Source organism: Siniperca chuatsi, linkage group LG3 (genome assembly GCF_020085105.1).
Source record: "Siniperca chuatsi isolate FFG_IHB_CAS linkage group LG3, ASM2008510v1, whole genome shotgun sequence".
Classification (NCBI taxonomy): Eukaryota; Metazoa; Chordata; class Actinopteri; order Centrarchiformes; family Sinipercidae; genus Siniperca; species Siniperca chuatsi.
Genome location: NC_058044.1, coordinates 12,499,934 through 12,515,998, shown reverse-complemented (window position 1 = coordinate 12,515,998; position 16,065 = coordinate 12,499,934). Strand labels below are relative to the sequence as shown.

Below are 16,065 nucleotides of genomic sequence, written 5' to 3'. Positions count from 1 at the left end.
CTTCAGGAAACACTCACATCATCATTGTTGCATATGCACAAAGACTGAGAGAGATGCCCGCTTACTGAATGCCACAGTGGCCTATCTCAGTGCTGCTTATGTTATCTGGACCCTCTAAACTAGCACTGCAATAATTGCATTAAACAGTGTAAGAGCCAACCACAGCTTTACAGTTAGAGACAGGTGCTATCGGTGGGATCTGTTGTGGTGAAGAAGTAGCTTTAAACCTTCTCTAATCAGGTGCACAACAGCCTGATTGAGAGACACACCCAGTCACTTTCCCTTATTGAAAAAACATTGTGATCCTCCTGACACCTGTCCTTGTGGCTTATTAAAGGTGGTAATCCTGTAAACGCACTGAAGGCATGCAACGCCCAAACTGGTCCTCTGTTACACAGGTTCAATCTCAAGAGCCCTTTCTGTAAAGACAGTAGCTGCAGAACAAAACAGTCTGATTTAGCATGTGGAGGACTGGTGGTGGAGACAGAGTTTTAGCTGGGAACGATAGTCGAGAAGAAGAGAGAAAAAAGGGGGGTGGGGAATAAGAAGAGGAAAGAAAAGCAAGTGAGAGAAGAAGAAGAAGCAGTTAGAGACAGAGACGTAGAAGAAGAAGAAGGAAAAGAAAAAGTAGTAATGGGGGAAGTGGTGCGTGTCTTTTCTGCAAATCTCCTCTTTCACCTCTGCTCTCCTCCAGCTCTCCAGCCAAGGCCAGCCAAGAGACACTTCACCTCGCACCCACACACACATGGAGCCAGAGCCAACACACAGAAACACACACACACGCACTCAGAGGGAGAGGACACACACCCACAACATGCTCTCTCTCTCTCACACACACACAGAGACATACTCACACAACTGGCATATGAGTATTTAGCCACCCACTCAGAAAAATAAATGGCAAAAGCACAGACACAAGCGCCTTAACGCACACATGCACAGATATAAACTTCAGTGTCAGAGCACACACATACACAATTGACACCAGATACATGTATGTATAGGCATCCATATGCTCTGTGTGCAACGACCCATCAAAGACAGACATGGAAATAATAACAGTTGAGTTTAACAACACACACACACACACACACACACACACACACACATTGACTGACTGTGGATAATTCTACACATGTGCATCAAATCACTGCTTCCCAGTCCAACACAATGGTAAGAAGCAATGCATATGCACCACATATGCAACACGCCTGTACCCCACTGTGTAAAACAACGTGTGCACTCACACACACACACACTCACCACTGTAAGTGTATCAGTATGTTAATGGGCAGATTAGTCCGTTCTGTGATCTGCACTGAAGAGGATAATATCAACCTCATTTCTTCAGTCAGACAAAACAAAGCCGAGCATGTTATTCCACAAATATGTCTCTCATCATGCCCTGTGAGCTAACAGCATTCACTTTTCAATGTTTGACATACACAGACAGGATTGTATAGGCTGTACTGTATTAACGAAATATATGGAGTAAGGGAAAAAATCAGCCAATGTGATTGTAAAATTGATCTAGAAAAAAGTTTAAGTATGACACAGGACATGAAAACACAAGAAAATATTAAAGATAGATGGAAATTGAAGAACTGAAGCCAGACTTTTGACATTTAGAATAGATATTTGGGGCGGATTTAATATTTGTATGATCAATGCCAAAATGCTTGTATGCTGTTTAACAATTTGATACTGTATTAAAAACAGGCATTCTGAACTAATCACTGACAGTTTTTCTTTTTATTAAGGTGGAAAAAAATAACATTACCGATAAAAAAATATATTCAGATTTATTTTATTACCATCCTTTACTGCTTTTTAGTTTAATTTTAATAAAGTTTTCAGGATCTTAAATTTGCAAATGCATGTCAAGAGGAAAATGAAGTTTTGATTTTCAAATTTAAAGAAAAATGTACAAAAGGACAAAATGCATGTGGAATTTAAAGAATGCAAAAACTTTTAATTTTAAGAAAATTATTATTATTATCCAAAATTCTACATTAATTTCTAATAGATATTTCTAAACCCTTGTATAGGTATGTGGATAGTCTCCGTGTGGGATGAAGCAGGCAGCACTGAGAGCAGACAGAAGCCAGGCAAGCTGTAATGCCACTGTACCTCTTCCAGGTCTCGGCCCATAGTCGACCTGTCGCACTTCAAAGGAAGCCGCGTTACAGCACCCTTGCAAAAAGAAAAGGAAGAGGCTATTTTAGAGATAGTTTTAGATTGAAGACATACACTGATTTTTTTTCTTTCCCCGAGGTCTGCTGTAAGTCTGGGTGGCAGCATCAGATCCTCAGGTGGAGGTTAAGGCACATTTTTACGAGCTTTTCCAACCTTGAGTTGTTTCCACATTCCTCCGACTTGAAGCGGAGGAGAAAATATAAAAAAAGAAAGCGGCCTACGGCTGCTGTATATTGTGGTGAGGAATTATCCCTGATGAACCAATTAGACTGGTAGTATCACTTAACTCCCTGGTTTTTAACTTGCAAGGGTCGATATTCATAGCCATGCATGTACAGCAGCGGGTCAATTAAGAATCCAAATATTATCACTCCGTAATGCCTGGGAAATAATTCAACTCCTTATTAATGTTTGTATTTTTTCCTCCATAAAAAACAATTATGAAAGTTCCCTCTTGCGGTGTTTTGTTAAATGTGCACCGATTTCTGAACATTAGGAAGCTGAGAAAATAGGCAGTATCGAATCCATTTCATTGATTTCATTTAAATTGCATGCTGTTCATGTTATTTCCTGTTGACACTTGCGTGGATTATGAAGGTTGTGAATCTCCTGCTATGTGGCTTGAAAAAAAAAGTTTCTTCAAAGATTGAAAGCCTATTAAGGCCTGTAATGAAAGGTGTAAATTATTCGCTTACAGTCTTAATGCCTTAATCGCCACTGTTTCGTTAGTTTAGAGAAACACGCAATAATGAAAATCGATTGCATGTAGATATATGTTATCAATATGTAATTTTAACACCCCAAACTTAATAAAACATAAGAAAAAAATTATTTAATTCAGCTTAATTTTTCCTCTGTTTCTCTAATTTGTAACAGCCTCACCTCTAGCCAAATATTTTGGACGAAAATGTTTCATTTTCTTGAAAACATCTAAGTGAGAATGGAAATAAATAATATGAATATATTAATTATGAAATAAATCACAAATACAGCCGAAATTTAAAATACATAAAAATGTCTCGAATACAGGAGTCGATCAAAAAGGAAATCAATACATTTTGAGGTGACATTCCTTCTCAGATTTACATCTGTTTTGTTTAAGTAATTCTCTTTACGCTGAAGGAGACAGGTGCTGCTTTTTATGGCTTGATTGTTCTATAAAACACCGTGAAGAGAAGACAGCAAGTAGCAACATAGGATCTCCTGATTCATAAATTAAAATATTTGCTTTACTTTCTTTACTTTAATCGGTCACTGATGTTTATGCACCGAGATGATCAGACACCTGCTCTAATCCGTGGAGCTTATTTATGTAATTTCAGTTGTGGCAGGGAAATGCCTGCATTCATGTTAAAGTGCTATTTTTCTCATTTCTAAAGTCTTGCATTGTGCGTGTGATTTACAAGGAATGTCAAAGGTATTACCAAATGTTTTGGCTTGGTGATACCCTGCTCCTCACCGCAGCCGCATCTGTCCTAAACGCACTGCGCAGAGCTGTTCCGCGTCTCTATCGATGAGATGGAAATATAATTTGGCCTAACAACGATAAAATACCGCATCCCTCGTGTCACCTAGTTGATCTTTAAGGGAGAGAGGGGAGATTTTGAAACAGAAGCCCATAACGTATTTCTCTCCTCCAACACCCCAGGGTGCGCCAGCCTCGGCAAACACAAAGTCATTATCGGTTAGATTCCAAGAAGGCGAGTCTGTCAAGGAACAGGCTTCCTTCGGAGAATTTATGTCATGCCTACTAAACATGGGAAGATGTCTACTAAGTGGTGCGAGGAAGGATAAATAACAGCGAGTCCCACAGCTGATTATAGTGAAACAATGGTGCGCATTTGTAAAAAGGATTGGGGATGCAAACGTGGGGTCCCAGCAGATGCTGAGCGCAGGGGCCCATCCACCTGCTTCACACGGGGAGAGGGGGAGAGAAGAGGAACGCTCTCCTCCCTGAACGCACCCAGCTCTTCCAATTCACTGATCAACAGTTTGTATGATCGTTTCTTTAGGAAAATGTAAGGACATGGGCTTGTAAAAAAAAAAATATATATATATATATATAATGCTGCATCAAAGGTCAGGGATGCAATCATTTCGATCAAAAAATGTAATCTTTGGTAAAGATTAGGCTGAGTGAAATGCAGAAAAGGGGGTAGGCCTAAATATTTCATTAAGAAACACAAAACAACATCCAAAAGTTACATCGGGATATGGTAACACATCCATTTAACCATCACGATTTGACCTCTGGGATAAAAAAAAACCCTAAGCTCTACGGGCTGTAAATGCCGTCAAGGTGACAATAAGTTTCTCATCATTTAAAACAAAGAGCCGCGGCGAAGCTGTTGCGCAAGAACCGCTGTGGCCTGAGTGCGTAACAGCATGTGCATGGTACGGAGAGCCTGCAGGTCCCGCTATGATTAACTGCATCCCCTATCTTTGCTGTCTCCCCCTCACACACGTGCGCGTGAACGGACGCACACACACACACACACACACACACAACCAACACATATACGCTTGCATAAAACTCGACTCTCACTCCTCTTCCCTCTCCTTACCTGACATTTATCCGAAGAAATTACAAAATCTCCCACCGTCCCTTATAAATAACTTTCTTGTTCTAACTTGGGGGCTACTTGAAAAGAGTAAAAAAAAAAAAAAAAACAAGAGAGAAATTCAGTGTAACATCCACGATAACAGGCGAGAAATGTCGGAAGGAAATGTGGGCTTTCCTCAGCCGGTGCAGGCTGTCCGTTATCATCATTGCTTTTCCAGGCGAGCCTGTGTTCATTCACGGCTCCTCTGCTGTTCTGTAGCCGCGCAAGGGGCTTCCTGCCTCGGCCACATGAAGTCAATTAGCCGGTCCCAGAGGGGTGCCCCCTTTTCAAGTCTTTATCGGCATTGAGGTTACCAAAACACTGCTCTTGCTTGCTTTTAAACTCCATACCGCTCATAGACCAATTATGGAGACTTAAGCATGTATGTAACAAATCCGGACAAGGGATAATCCATCAAATGGTGAAATAAAAGCATTATCTGATATTGTGCAAATTTTGCATTCAAATGTGTGTTTTTACAAATACACAAAATATGCTGTTTTTTAACTTATTTTATGGAGCAGAAAAATGACTGAATTGGTCAAATAAAAAGTAACACACACACAGAGGCTACATGAGTGAAAACACTTTCAGGCATGGTGTGTGTTAACAACGTAAAGACATACACATCAAATCTGATATATTCCAAAAGTGGGGGAAAAGTTGCAAAAATGCATTTGAAAGTAAGGATTCTTAATTTGAAACATATCACAAACAAAACACAGCCACCCCCCTACCCCCTGAATTACATACACACAACAAATGACACACATATAAACACACTCAAACACTCTCTTTTCACACACACAGACCAAGAGATAGTAAGAATCACAATAGCAAACGTCTGAACATACACAAAGAGAAGAAAAATAAAAGTTTGGTCCTTGAATATAGACTGTAAATGTGGAAAGAGGGAAGGAGAGAAGAGACAGAGATGGAGAGGATGAAGGGGTGAGGCTGAGCTGACGTACCTGCTGGGACATTCTGTAGAGGAGGTTGCTGTCAGTGCTCTGCTGCTGCCATGTCCCCATGAAGCCCGGCTGCTCAGCACTAGGCGGTCTGGTGCTGAACTGCATGGAGCTTTCGCCTGCTCCTTCAGCGATGCTGCTAACGATGCTAATGCCACCCAGACCACTTCTACTGCTGCTGCTGCTGGTGCTGCTGCTACTGTGGCTACTGGAGGGGATGCTCGTGCAAACGCCAGCGGTGCCGGTGGGTCCGTTAGCCTTAGCTGGAGGTGGCCTGGGCGGCTCTGGGTCTGTGCTGGGCTCTAGTGGGACTGTGTCGCACTCACTGCCTCTCACATCCAACTCTGCCTCCTTGGACTTAGACAGAGAGAGGGAGAGACAGAGAGGGAGGGCAAGGAGGGAAGTGGGAGTGTGAAAGAGGAGAGAAGAAAAAAAGTCAGTGAAGGTGGGTTCTTTTGGGGTCTTGTTGCTTTTTTTGTCTTGTGCTTCTTGAGGAGGATAACAGTGAGAGGGGAGTTGAGGGAGTAGATGTGTGTGTGAGGTTTTCTTGGCAGCACTGGTGGCGGAGGAGTGTGTGTGTTTGTGTGTGTGGAGTTAATTCTCAAGAAGAGAGAGAAAAGAGGGCTTGCAGTGAATTTCCTCGGGGGCCTTGTCTTGGACAGGGCAAGATGAGCAGAGCACTGGAGGTGAGGAAGGTTGAGGAGAAGGATGGAGGTGAGGAGGGGGCTGATGAGAAGGTGAGCAAGAATGGAGTGAAAGAAAAAAGAGGGGGGTTATGGGAATTAGCGAGGAGGGGTGAATGATGTTGCCCGTGGCATGGGTTTTTGCTTTAATCCATCTGTCAGTCATTTTGTACTTGGACATGGACTCAACAAAAACACACTTACACATAAACACACACACCTGCATGCATGCATGCCCATATTCAGACACAGATAAATAGTACTCAAGAAGGAAAAAGTTGAACAACCCGGGAACTGCCAGTAGCACACTCAACACTGAACACATGCACACATGAGGATAAAATAAAATATATGTAATTCTGTGCAATCTACATAATTAATATTTTTTTCAAATGTGAAAGGTAAATCTTAAAGAAACATTGTTAACCAAAAACAGCAGACAAACAACTAAATGTGAAACGTAAATAAACAGTATCACAGAGAAGGTGAACGTCAAGCAAACAAAGATTTAAAGTCAAATTTTTTTCTTAGTGCAAAAAAAGTCCCATGAAAAGTGCCATTTAAAGCAAACAGCCAATAAAATGCATGAATGTCTCTTACCATCAATTCTGTGCCTGTCCCAGCAAAGTGAAGATGAGGTGTGGGAGTGAGCCACCAGCTATCCAGCCCTCCCTGCCTCCCGCTCCTCTCTCTCTCCCTTTCTCTCTCCCTTTCTCTCTCTCTCTCTCTGTGATTGTGTCCCTCTCTTGACGTCCGTGCCGTGCCGCCTGTCCTCTCTCTTTTCCTCTCTCCCTGCTTCTCTCTCTCTCTGACTCCTCTGTACTCCACTGCAGCCGCTGAGGAACTGAACTGAGCGCCTGAGCCTGTAAGTGTGTGTGTGTGTGTGTGAGAGAGCAAGAGCATGTGAGAGCGAGCGAGTGAGAGTGAGAGTGAGAGAGAGAGACGGTGGCTCTCTGAGTGTCTGTGTGTGTGTGGAGGATAGCGAGCGTGTGTGTGTGTGTGTGTCGGGCCGGCGCAGGCTGAACTGAGTCAACTGTGCCGCTCCACTCTGAGATGCTCAATGACATCGCACTGCACGCTTCCTCACTGACACACACACACACTCACCCCTCCTCTGCTAGGGGGAGGAAGGTGGGGGCAAGCGCCATCGCAGAGCAGGAGAAGGGGGGGAGCGTTTGTCCCCCTGTCTTATTACCATTTGCGCTGCGAGCGGCCAGCACATCTCAGACCAACTTAGTTCCCCTGAGGGACCATCCCGCCACACACACACACACACACACACACAGGGTGCTTAGCAAAACAGCTCAGTTTTTACCTTAAAAAACAGGTTGAAGAAAAGCATCACCGTTGCAGACTGTTATCAAGAATTTGTTTCTTTGTTTGAAAAACTGAAAATGCAGGATTGTATTCAACAGAAAGGTTCTTTGAACACAGCTGAAACTGGTTCTATTTCTGATTTGTAGGGCAGCAATAAAACAAAACAAACAAAAAAAAACCCAAAAAAACAGACTTGTTATATCTCAAAAAAAATCTGGTGCCTTTGTTTGATTTTCACCCATTCTAATGAAAGACTAATGGAACGCAGGCAATCTGCCACCAGCATGCATGTGAACACACACACTTGCAGGCACACACAGGACCCCCCTCCCCCGTGGAGGCTCTCAGATTTTAATTAAGAAAAAAATGAGGAAGAGGTTCCATTTTAGCCAAATTGGTCCCCACAGCAGCAAAGGTAAGGGAATAAAATGAGAGATGGAGGAGTAAAGGGAGGCAGACGTGGAGAAAAAGACACACAGGAGGATAAAACAAAAAACGGAGAAAGGAGATCTATGCTTCCTTTGACACAGCATAGGACACATCTCAAACAATGAAGCCCCCCCCCCACCTCCTCCTTTCCTTCTTGTCTTTCCCTTTAAATCTCCCATCTCCTCTTCTCCACCCCGTCTTTTCACCCCACCATCATTAGAGAAATGACAGACCAGGTGCCTCAGTCCGCAGCGAGAGGGAGATGTCACTGTGATCTTTCCACCGGCATGGAACAAAAGAGAAAGGGACAGAGAGAGAACTTCTCTCCTCGGCTTCTCTAAATGGCTTCTGATATATAAAGTCACTTCACATTTTGTGGTAAATTGCTGTAGACAGGTGCTTGGTTGTCTGTTAAAAGCCTTTGGCATGGTGTACTAATGGCAGTATACTGTTAACCTTTGCTGAGATTATCACACCGGTCGTTACTGTTATGTACAAGGGATTTCTGCTAGCAGAGAGAAAAGTGTACAGTGTGTTTTACTGCTTTGAAAATGGTGCAATTGTGTCTTTTGTCTCAAGTGCAATTTACATCTTCACTCCTTTCTCCTTCCCTGCCTACATCTTAATCCTGGGTTTCTCCACTTCTAGATCTCTTTTCCTTACTCTCTTCTTTCTTTTACCACCCTCCTCCCCCCTTCCCTTTCTCTTCTTTTCTTCATTTATCTTTTGCATAGTGGCCTGTGCCTTGTCAGAAGCCACAAGCAGCCTTGTCATAAAAGGCGTAATGTGTCACCTCCTGTCCATGTACCGCACGCCCCGCTCTTAACAACTTATTGAAAAGGTAATGCATGAGGCTTAGGCTAATTATATTAAGTGACAATTTAGCGGCCGAGGTTCCTTTTTGCTCTCTTCCTCTCTGTCTCTCGCTCCCTCTCTCACTCCCTCCCTCTCGTCTGTAAATGTGCAAGTCTGTGGGTTTGTCGAGTGGCACTCAGTGTTTCAAGTCAAGCTGGTGGCTCAGCTTCTGACCTGGCTGGTTAATGGTTGTTATTTGTGGGAGGGAGGAGTGGACTCTGCCAATATTGCTCACTCTCCCTCCACATCTCTCCCTCTTTTTCCCCCCTTTCCTTCCTTCCTTCCCCCTCGCCTCTGCTAATGGTAATGGCTGTGATGACAGAGGAAACGAAGAAGAGACACAGAAGTAAAAATACGGAGATGGAGAAATTTAGACAGGGAGGAAGAAGGAAATAGGAAGATGAAAAATGCTGGGGAGCAGGAAGGGGTAGAAAAGAGGATGCAGGAGATCTTCAGGCTCTTTTATTAAAACTATTATTGTGCAGGACTTGAGAATTCCCCCCAGGGCAGGGGTCCGTGTCGAAGCCCATATAATTAACTAGAGGCTCAGCTACGGATCAATTACCAGACAAGCAAGTGATAGCCGAATCAATGGAAGATCATCAGGCTCGTTATCAGTGTTGCAACTCATTAGAGGAAAAGTGAGGTAGAGAAAGGGGAAGAGAAAAAAGGGGGTGGGGGAGTAAGGGTGGTTGGGTAAGGCAGGAGGAGAGGGCATGGTTGGTGGCAATGTGTTAGCCCCAGAGGCTTATGGGTGTGTGTTGGATACTGGTGTGTAATGTGTTGTAGTCCTCCTTAGCTGCCACTGACCAGTGACAGGGGGAGTCCTGCATGACAGAGTGCAGCCCGCTCTGCAATAGTCACTGAGGCTTGTATGGATCAATACATGTGTGCATGAGGTTAATGCTCTGCCATAGCATCCTTATTGCCCAGTGACTCACACGCTCAGTCTGGGGTACAATCTTACAATCCGAGCAGTCAGAAAGGGATTGTAAAGATTGAAGAGTTACAGAGCAAAGTCTACATTTCCGGAGTCAAAATTGTAGGAATGTTACCCAAAAATGTTACACCCCCGAAATGCTAATGAAAGATGTCATTAGTCCAAGCCTTTGTAGAGAAATTTTGAAAAAGATAGCTATTTCAATGATTGAGTTGATTCGATTTGTTTCTGTCATAAACATGCACACAACACACACATATATTCACCAAATATTCACAAGACAAAAACAAAGAAAGTAAAAAGAAAACAAAAACAAAAAATACAGACACAATGCAACATGTGACACGGACATGCAAAGACAACAAATATAAAATATAGAATAAACTAAGCTATAAATAACATCGAATGATATTGAGTTGATCAACAAATCTTTTTAATAAGAGCAAAAAAGTATCAAAATGTCTGTAAAAATTGTGCAGCATAATTCACAGTAAACATGCAGCATGATCCAGCTCTCAGGTGTCCAGTCCTGTGCTCAACATATCCCAAACTCAAAGTTAAATATATGACTGACTAAGATTTGGATCATTCAGCACACATTGTTTGAGGTTTTTTAAAGAAATTGTAATGCTTTTTTAAATTGATGTAATTAAAAGAATTTCTGAAGGTCTTCTGAAATGACTATCACTCTATTCTTTGTGAATGAAGAATGAAGGACAAACATTTTTCATCTTGCATTCGGGGGAAACAAAGGCTCTCTAAAATCTTTTTGAGTAAGTCCTTCCTTCCTTATTTCGGTTCTTTCCTTGACAATGCATTTCCTTGAGTAAATATAAAATCTGATTGTGGTAGATTTAGGGCAGCATAGTAAATACTCATAGTATTCACATTCTATGCGTCATATCATTTCATCATTTTATGTACATTGGCAGCAATATCCATTATATCAATGAATTAATTGTTGTACTATTTCAGCTATTTCTTCTGTGTGTATTCTCCTGTTCTAACTTTCTATTCTGATGTACAGGACAGCAACTTGCTATAGAATTTAACTGTACAATGCAATTAGTTCTATGTACTGTGTAAAGTATGACAGTGCAACTTGTTCTCTATGCATATTATTATAAAGCTTTGAATTTTGTTTCTTAACTCTATATATAATACCATTTACGGTGGCATATATTAATTTTTCTGTAATTGGTGAGGATGGATGTAATATGCTTTAAGTAAGATATAAATATGATTCCAACTAGTCACAAATTGTACTAAGAAAATAAATATTAGATTAGTAGTTATAAAAGGATTTTATGTAACATATATTAATAGACTAAAGCCTACAGAGCACGTCAGCTAAAAGAGCATAAAATAAGTGCATACAGAGTAAAAGTGAGATTTAAAACATTCTTATTGCACTTTTTGTCCTTTGACCATAAGCTATGAGTGTGTTTCAGAAGGCGCCCTCCATCACTAAGCCCACATTATTATACCCATCAAACCTCTCAGCACTGCCTGTTTGTTTCCCAAACATTGACATCTAATAGGTCAAATAGCCCAGAAATTGGGTGCGACAGCACTGAGTTGTTAGAACAGTCTCAAGAGAACCAATTCCCCTTTCTATGCTCATCATAATCATGTCATCAAAAAAGTCATAATTACGATGCTTGTCTTCTCTGTTATTTTTCTGTGTTTTCTTTTTTTTTTTGGAGGTGGGATAATTTTTCATGGAATGAAATCACAACTGAGCAAAACCCAACTCAAATTGGCCTTTTACACACTAAAACAAGGGCAAATGGAAGGACAGAAGCAGAGGACAGAGAGAGAGGAGAGTGGAGCAACATAATTTGTGCAGTAATGGTGATTATCTACCGCAGAAACAAATGATTAAAGCCAGTAGAGAGTGTCTCTGATGAGGAAGATGCTTCTCGAACGCAGCAAGAGAACACTGGTTTACGGGTTGCTACGTGAAAGAAGAGTTCATCCTGTCAGCTGTTTTGTAATCCAAACTTTTTTCCAGAATGAAACCTCTGATATTTTCTTTGTCCATTTGAGGTCAAAATATTTTAAAATAAACAGACCAAAACAATAATAATCATGGTTTAACACTGGTGGGAAGTGACATTTCCAAAAGACTGAGTGCAGCCTTTGTACAGTATACTAGAGACATAAGCAGGAGCACATGGCTGAGGGCTGGTTCTGTCGGTGACCTGATTTATGGTCATACAAGGATGCTCACACACACACACACACACACACACACACACACACACACACACACACACACACACACACACTATCTCTCTCTCTCTCTCTCAAACAGGCAGTGTGTGTGCATGTGACATGGAATGGCGTGTCGATCAGATGGCACAGGGATAGAACTGTCACTGTTCTGCTAGCACTACAAGGCCACAAGACATCATATGACACCGACAGGAACAGCCCTTCACTTGTGATAACGGGAGAGAGAGAGACATGAAGAAAGACGTAGAGAGACACAGACGAGGGCACCGAAAGGTCTGAGACAAACAAGAGAGAGCCACATGATTGTCTGTGTCACTGATCACTGCAATCTGGCCTCCACTAATAAGTGCACCTTTGTGAAAAAACCAGAGGGGGGAAAAAAACGCCAGCGGAGTGTCTTCTTCGAGTCTTATGAGTTATTTACTTTAAAAACTGTATTTGCAGTAACATAGAATGGCAAAAGGTTAATGGCTGAGAGCACAATCTGCCAATGCCTATTTGGCAGTTCATGACCTAATGACACATGTTATGTATCAAGTGCTCCACGTGCCAGTTTTGTTTTTCCAAGAAGGGAAGACTCCACTCATGAGGTCAGGAGACAAAACTACAATATTATCAGCGCCAACACAGCGAGTGGTGCACAAGTGAAGCCATGCGCACACACACAAACACACACACATATCCAGTACACATGTGCAGGCACCGAGCTTACCAGACCATTGTTCTTCTCACCAAATTACAGCAAATCCTACAGCAAGCTGTCAGCCTACCTTACTTTACCTTTCCTGCACCCCACTTTCTCCCCACTACACACACACACCAACACACACTCACACCTATTTTTACTAGGTTATCACAATAACTCAACAGGCTCTCCATTACCACAAAATAAACATTACTAGGGCTGCAATTGATTATTTTGACAATTATTGGAACAATCATTTGGTTTATAAAATGTCAGAAAATGGTGAAAGATCCATCACAAGATCCCAGAGCCCAATTGTTTGTTTGTCCAAAGACATCCAATTTACTATTATAAAAGAAGAAGCAGACCAGCAAATATTCACATTTGAGAAGCTGTAAACAGTGAATTTTTGGTCGATAAAGTAACTGTTTCACCTCAAGAAAGTAGGTTCTCAATTTACAACCTGCAAGAAACCAAAAACATTTTTTCAGTAAGTCAAAACAAATCAATATTTTAATTAATACAATATTGTGCCTTTTAGTAATTTACTTTTATTGGCAGCATTTATAGTACAAAGCAAACAAAGACATCACCAAAGATATTTTGGACTTTTGTGATTTGCTGAGTGCATTTTCTGTTGGCTTTTGGCCCTGCATCCAACATGGACTCCACAAACTGACTTTGAATCACCAAAATATACCTAAAGGGATGATCCATTATCCACGGTTAAAAGCGCAAGTGCAACTCAGTGCAACAGACGATCCTCCCCAAAAATACGGCCGTATAGATCATCTTTGCGAGCAGCTTATTACGACCCATATTTACATCTATTGTTGGGCACCGACCTCTAGTGGCCGTAGTAATTATGACGGGAACAAAGGAGGAAGTCAGGTGAGGTAGTTTAAAGAGCGAAAGTCCACACAGGGAGGAGGCCAGGGTGGATGGATGGGTCAAACACAGGTCTTTCACCCAGGAGAGCGTTGTTTGTGTCCCATGTGAAACCAAAAGTCAACACTGACTTATTTTAACTTACCTACGTAAGTTAAGTTATGTACGTAAATTAAGTCACGTGACTTATTGTAACTTACTAACGTAACTTACTTATTTTAACCCAAACCATGATCTTTTCCTAAACTTAACCAAGTAGTTTTAGTATCTAAACATAACCAAACTACGACCTAAGGTCTGGTACGCCTGACGCTTGTACTCTCCAACGGTCATATATGTACTGTAGTTTTGGGGAACGGTCATATATGTCGTTTTTTGGAGTCATTGGCAAACAACCTACTCTGTTGTTTAGGTATGAGGATGTGTTGGCGTAGAGCAAGGCCATTATTTCCAATGGAGAGGGCAGCTGCACGAGCGCTACAATGATTCTTCTGCCAGATTTTGCAGCCAAAGTTCAACTAAATTTAACTTTAACCCCAAATACGCTGACCTCCACAGCGCATGTCCAATGGGATTCTGGCATCTATTGGAGGTGGAAGTTATGATGCAGACAATTTTACGAATGTTGGAAAATTTTATTTGAACATCTCTGAATTAGAGTTCTGTAACTCTACTCTCCTACGATCCTACCAGGACTTCAGTAGAAAATCTCAAGCATGGCAGAAAATATCAGAGAGGAGAAAATTAATATTGTGATTGTTCACATTCTGATGTATTCTGTAGCATCCTAGTTGGCGGCTTTGTAGGATTATGTGCTGCTCTTCACTCTACGCACTTCCTCACGCAAACTTACTGTGTGAAACCACAGTAAAGCATCAGGGAAAGGGTTACATATGAGGTGTGGGGATATTGTGTGGGAAACGGAAGAAAGAGAAGGAGAAGGAGAAGGAGAAGAAGAAGAAACAGAAGAAGAAGAAGAAGGGGTTGAGTTCCATCACTTGCTCATTGACTCGGGTGGTTTCAGGGCATTTCACAGACGTGTATATCGGTGCACCCTGAGCCCATCCTGCTTTTTCTCCCTCTTATTTCCTCCTCTAACTCATCCACGCTCACACTTGGATAATTCTCTTCTAATCATCTCTAGCTCTTCTCCTCATCCACCCTCATTTACCTCCCTCATGTCTCCCTCCCCTTCTGCTCTCTCTCTTCTCACCTCATCAGACAGGCTTCCACCTCACCCCTCCGCTGCCTCCATCCCTCGCTCCTGTCCTCTCTCACTGACCCGTGCTCCCCCCCAGTCACAGGGCGTTGTGTCTCTACCTGCCAGGCTCCCTGACAGCCCCACGTCCCCCTTCACCCCATGAGAGGAGACCGCCTGCCCATCCGGAACGCTGCCGTGGCAGGGTTGCCACGTTGTACAGCCCCCACCACCACCACCAACCCAATCTCCACCGAAACCAGCACTGAGAGTTTGACAAAGTCCTTCTCTTCTCTTTGCTAACTTATCTCTCTGTCTCTCATTATTCTGTTTTTACTCTTACTGTCTCACTCTCGCTCTAAGATTTTTGTTCTCTTCTGACCTCACTAACATATTTTTACCTCTTTTAGCTTTTTGCTCCCTTTGACACTTTCTCCCCTCGCTGAGGCTCAGATAAAAGAGAATGTAATGTCAGTGGTTGTTATGGTGACCTTCATAACTCTTTGCTTGTGGATTTCTGTTTGTTGTGGTGGGACAAAATACTGGCAGGAAATATAGGACCGAAAAGTATGATTATATTACTGTGGTGGCCCAAAAATCAGATGATATTTTTGTGTGGAAATTACATTTGAAAAGGTGGGGGTCATTTTATATTTGAGGACTTGACAATTACATATTCCCATCAGGTTTTTTTTTTAAAGGAGAGAGTGTCAGTCTCACTGGCTCCTTGTTTGTAGTCTTAATGTTGCTAGTCATTTAACCTACGGGAGTTTTTGATGGGCAACCAATGTCTCCTAAAAATTACATATATTGCTAAATGGGGGGGGGGGGAGTCATTAAATATCAATATTTTATTGATAAATAAATGATCAATATTTTTGTGATTTGCCAGATATGTTGTTTAACAACATTTCTTCATTATATTAATAGAGAATGTTAACTTGCAGGCGCTATACATTTCCTTCAAAACGTATTTGCTGTTGCTGTATTGCTGTAATTTCTAGGAGACAGGGTTGTGATGGCTTGTGTGACTTGTTGTGTTGCCACATAAAAAAAAAATCCTGA

General features: G+C 41.9%; 1 protein-coding gene across 6 annotated transcripts in view; it reads right to left on the bottom strand.

Moving 5' to 3' along the window:
- bnc2 (basonuclin 2) overlaps positions 1-16,065 on the bottom strand; it is a 165,138-nt gene that overhangs the window by 89,821 nt on the left and 59,252 nt on the right. For 2 of the 6 annotated variants that reach the window (XM_044189966.1, XM_044189965.1), the window contains 2 exons: positions 5,771-6,124; positions 2,131-2,193 (listed from right to left, as the gene is read on the bottom strand). The exons of 1 other annotated variant lie outside the window; for it this stretch is intronic. In XM_044189966.1, coding sequence (XP_044045901.1) covers positions 2,131-2,193; positions 5,771-5,875 — 168 coding nt within the window. In that variant the 5' untranslated portion in view covers positions 5,876-6,124. Of the gene's footprint in view, positions 1-2,130; positions 2,194-5,770; positions 6,125-7,050; positions 7,654-16,065 lie in introns of those variants that run through there. 3 more of the 6 variants (XM_044189970.1, XM_044189963.1, XM_044189964.1) reach the window with 3 other exon arrangements.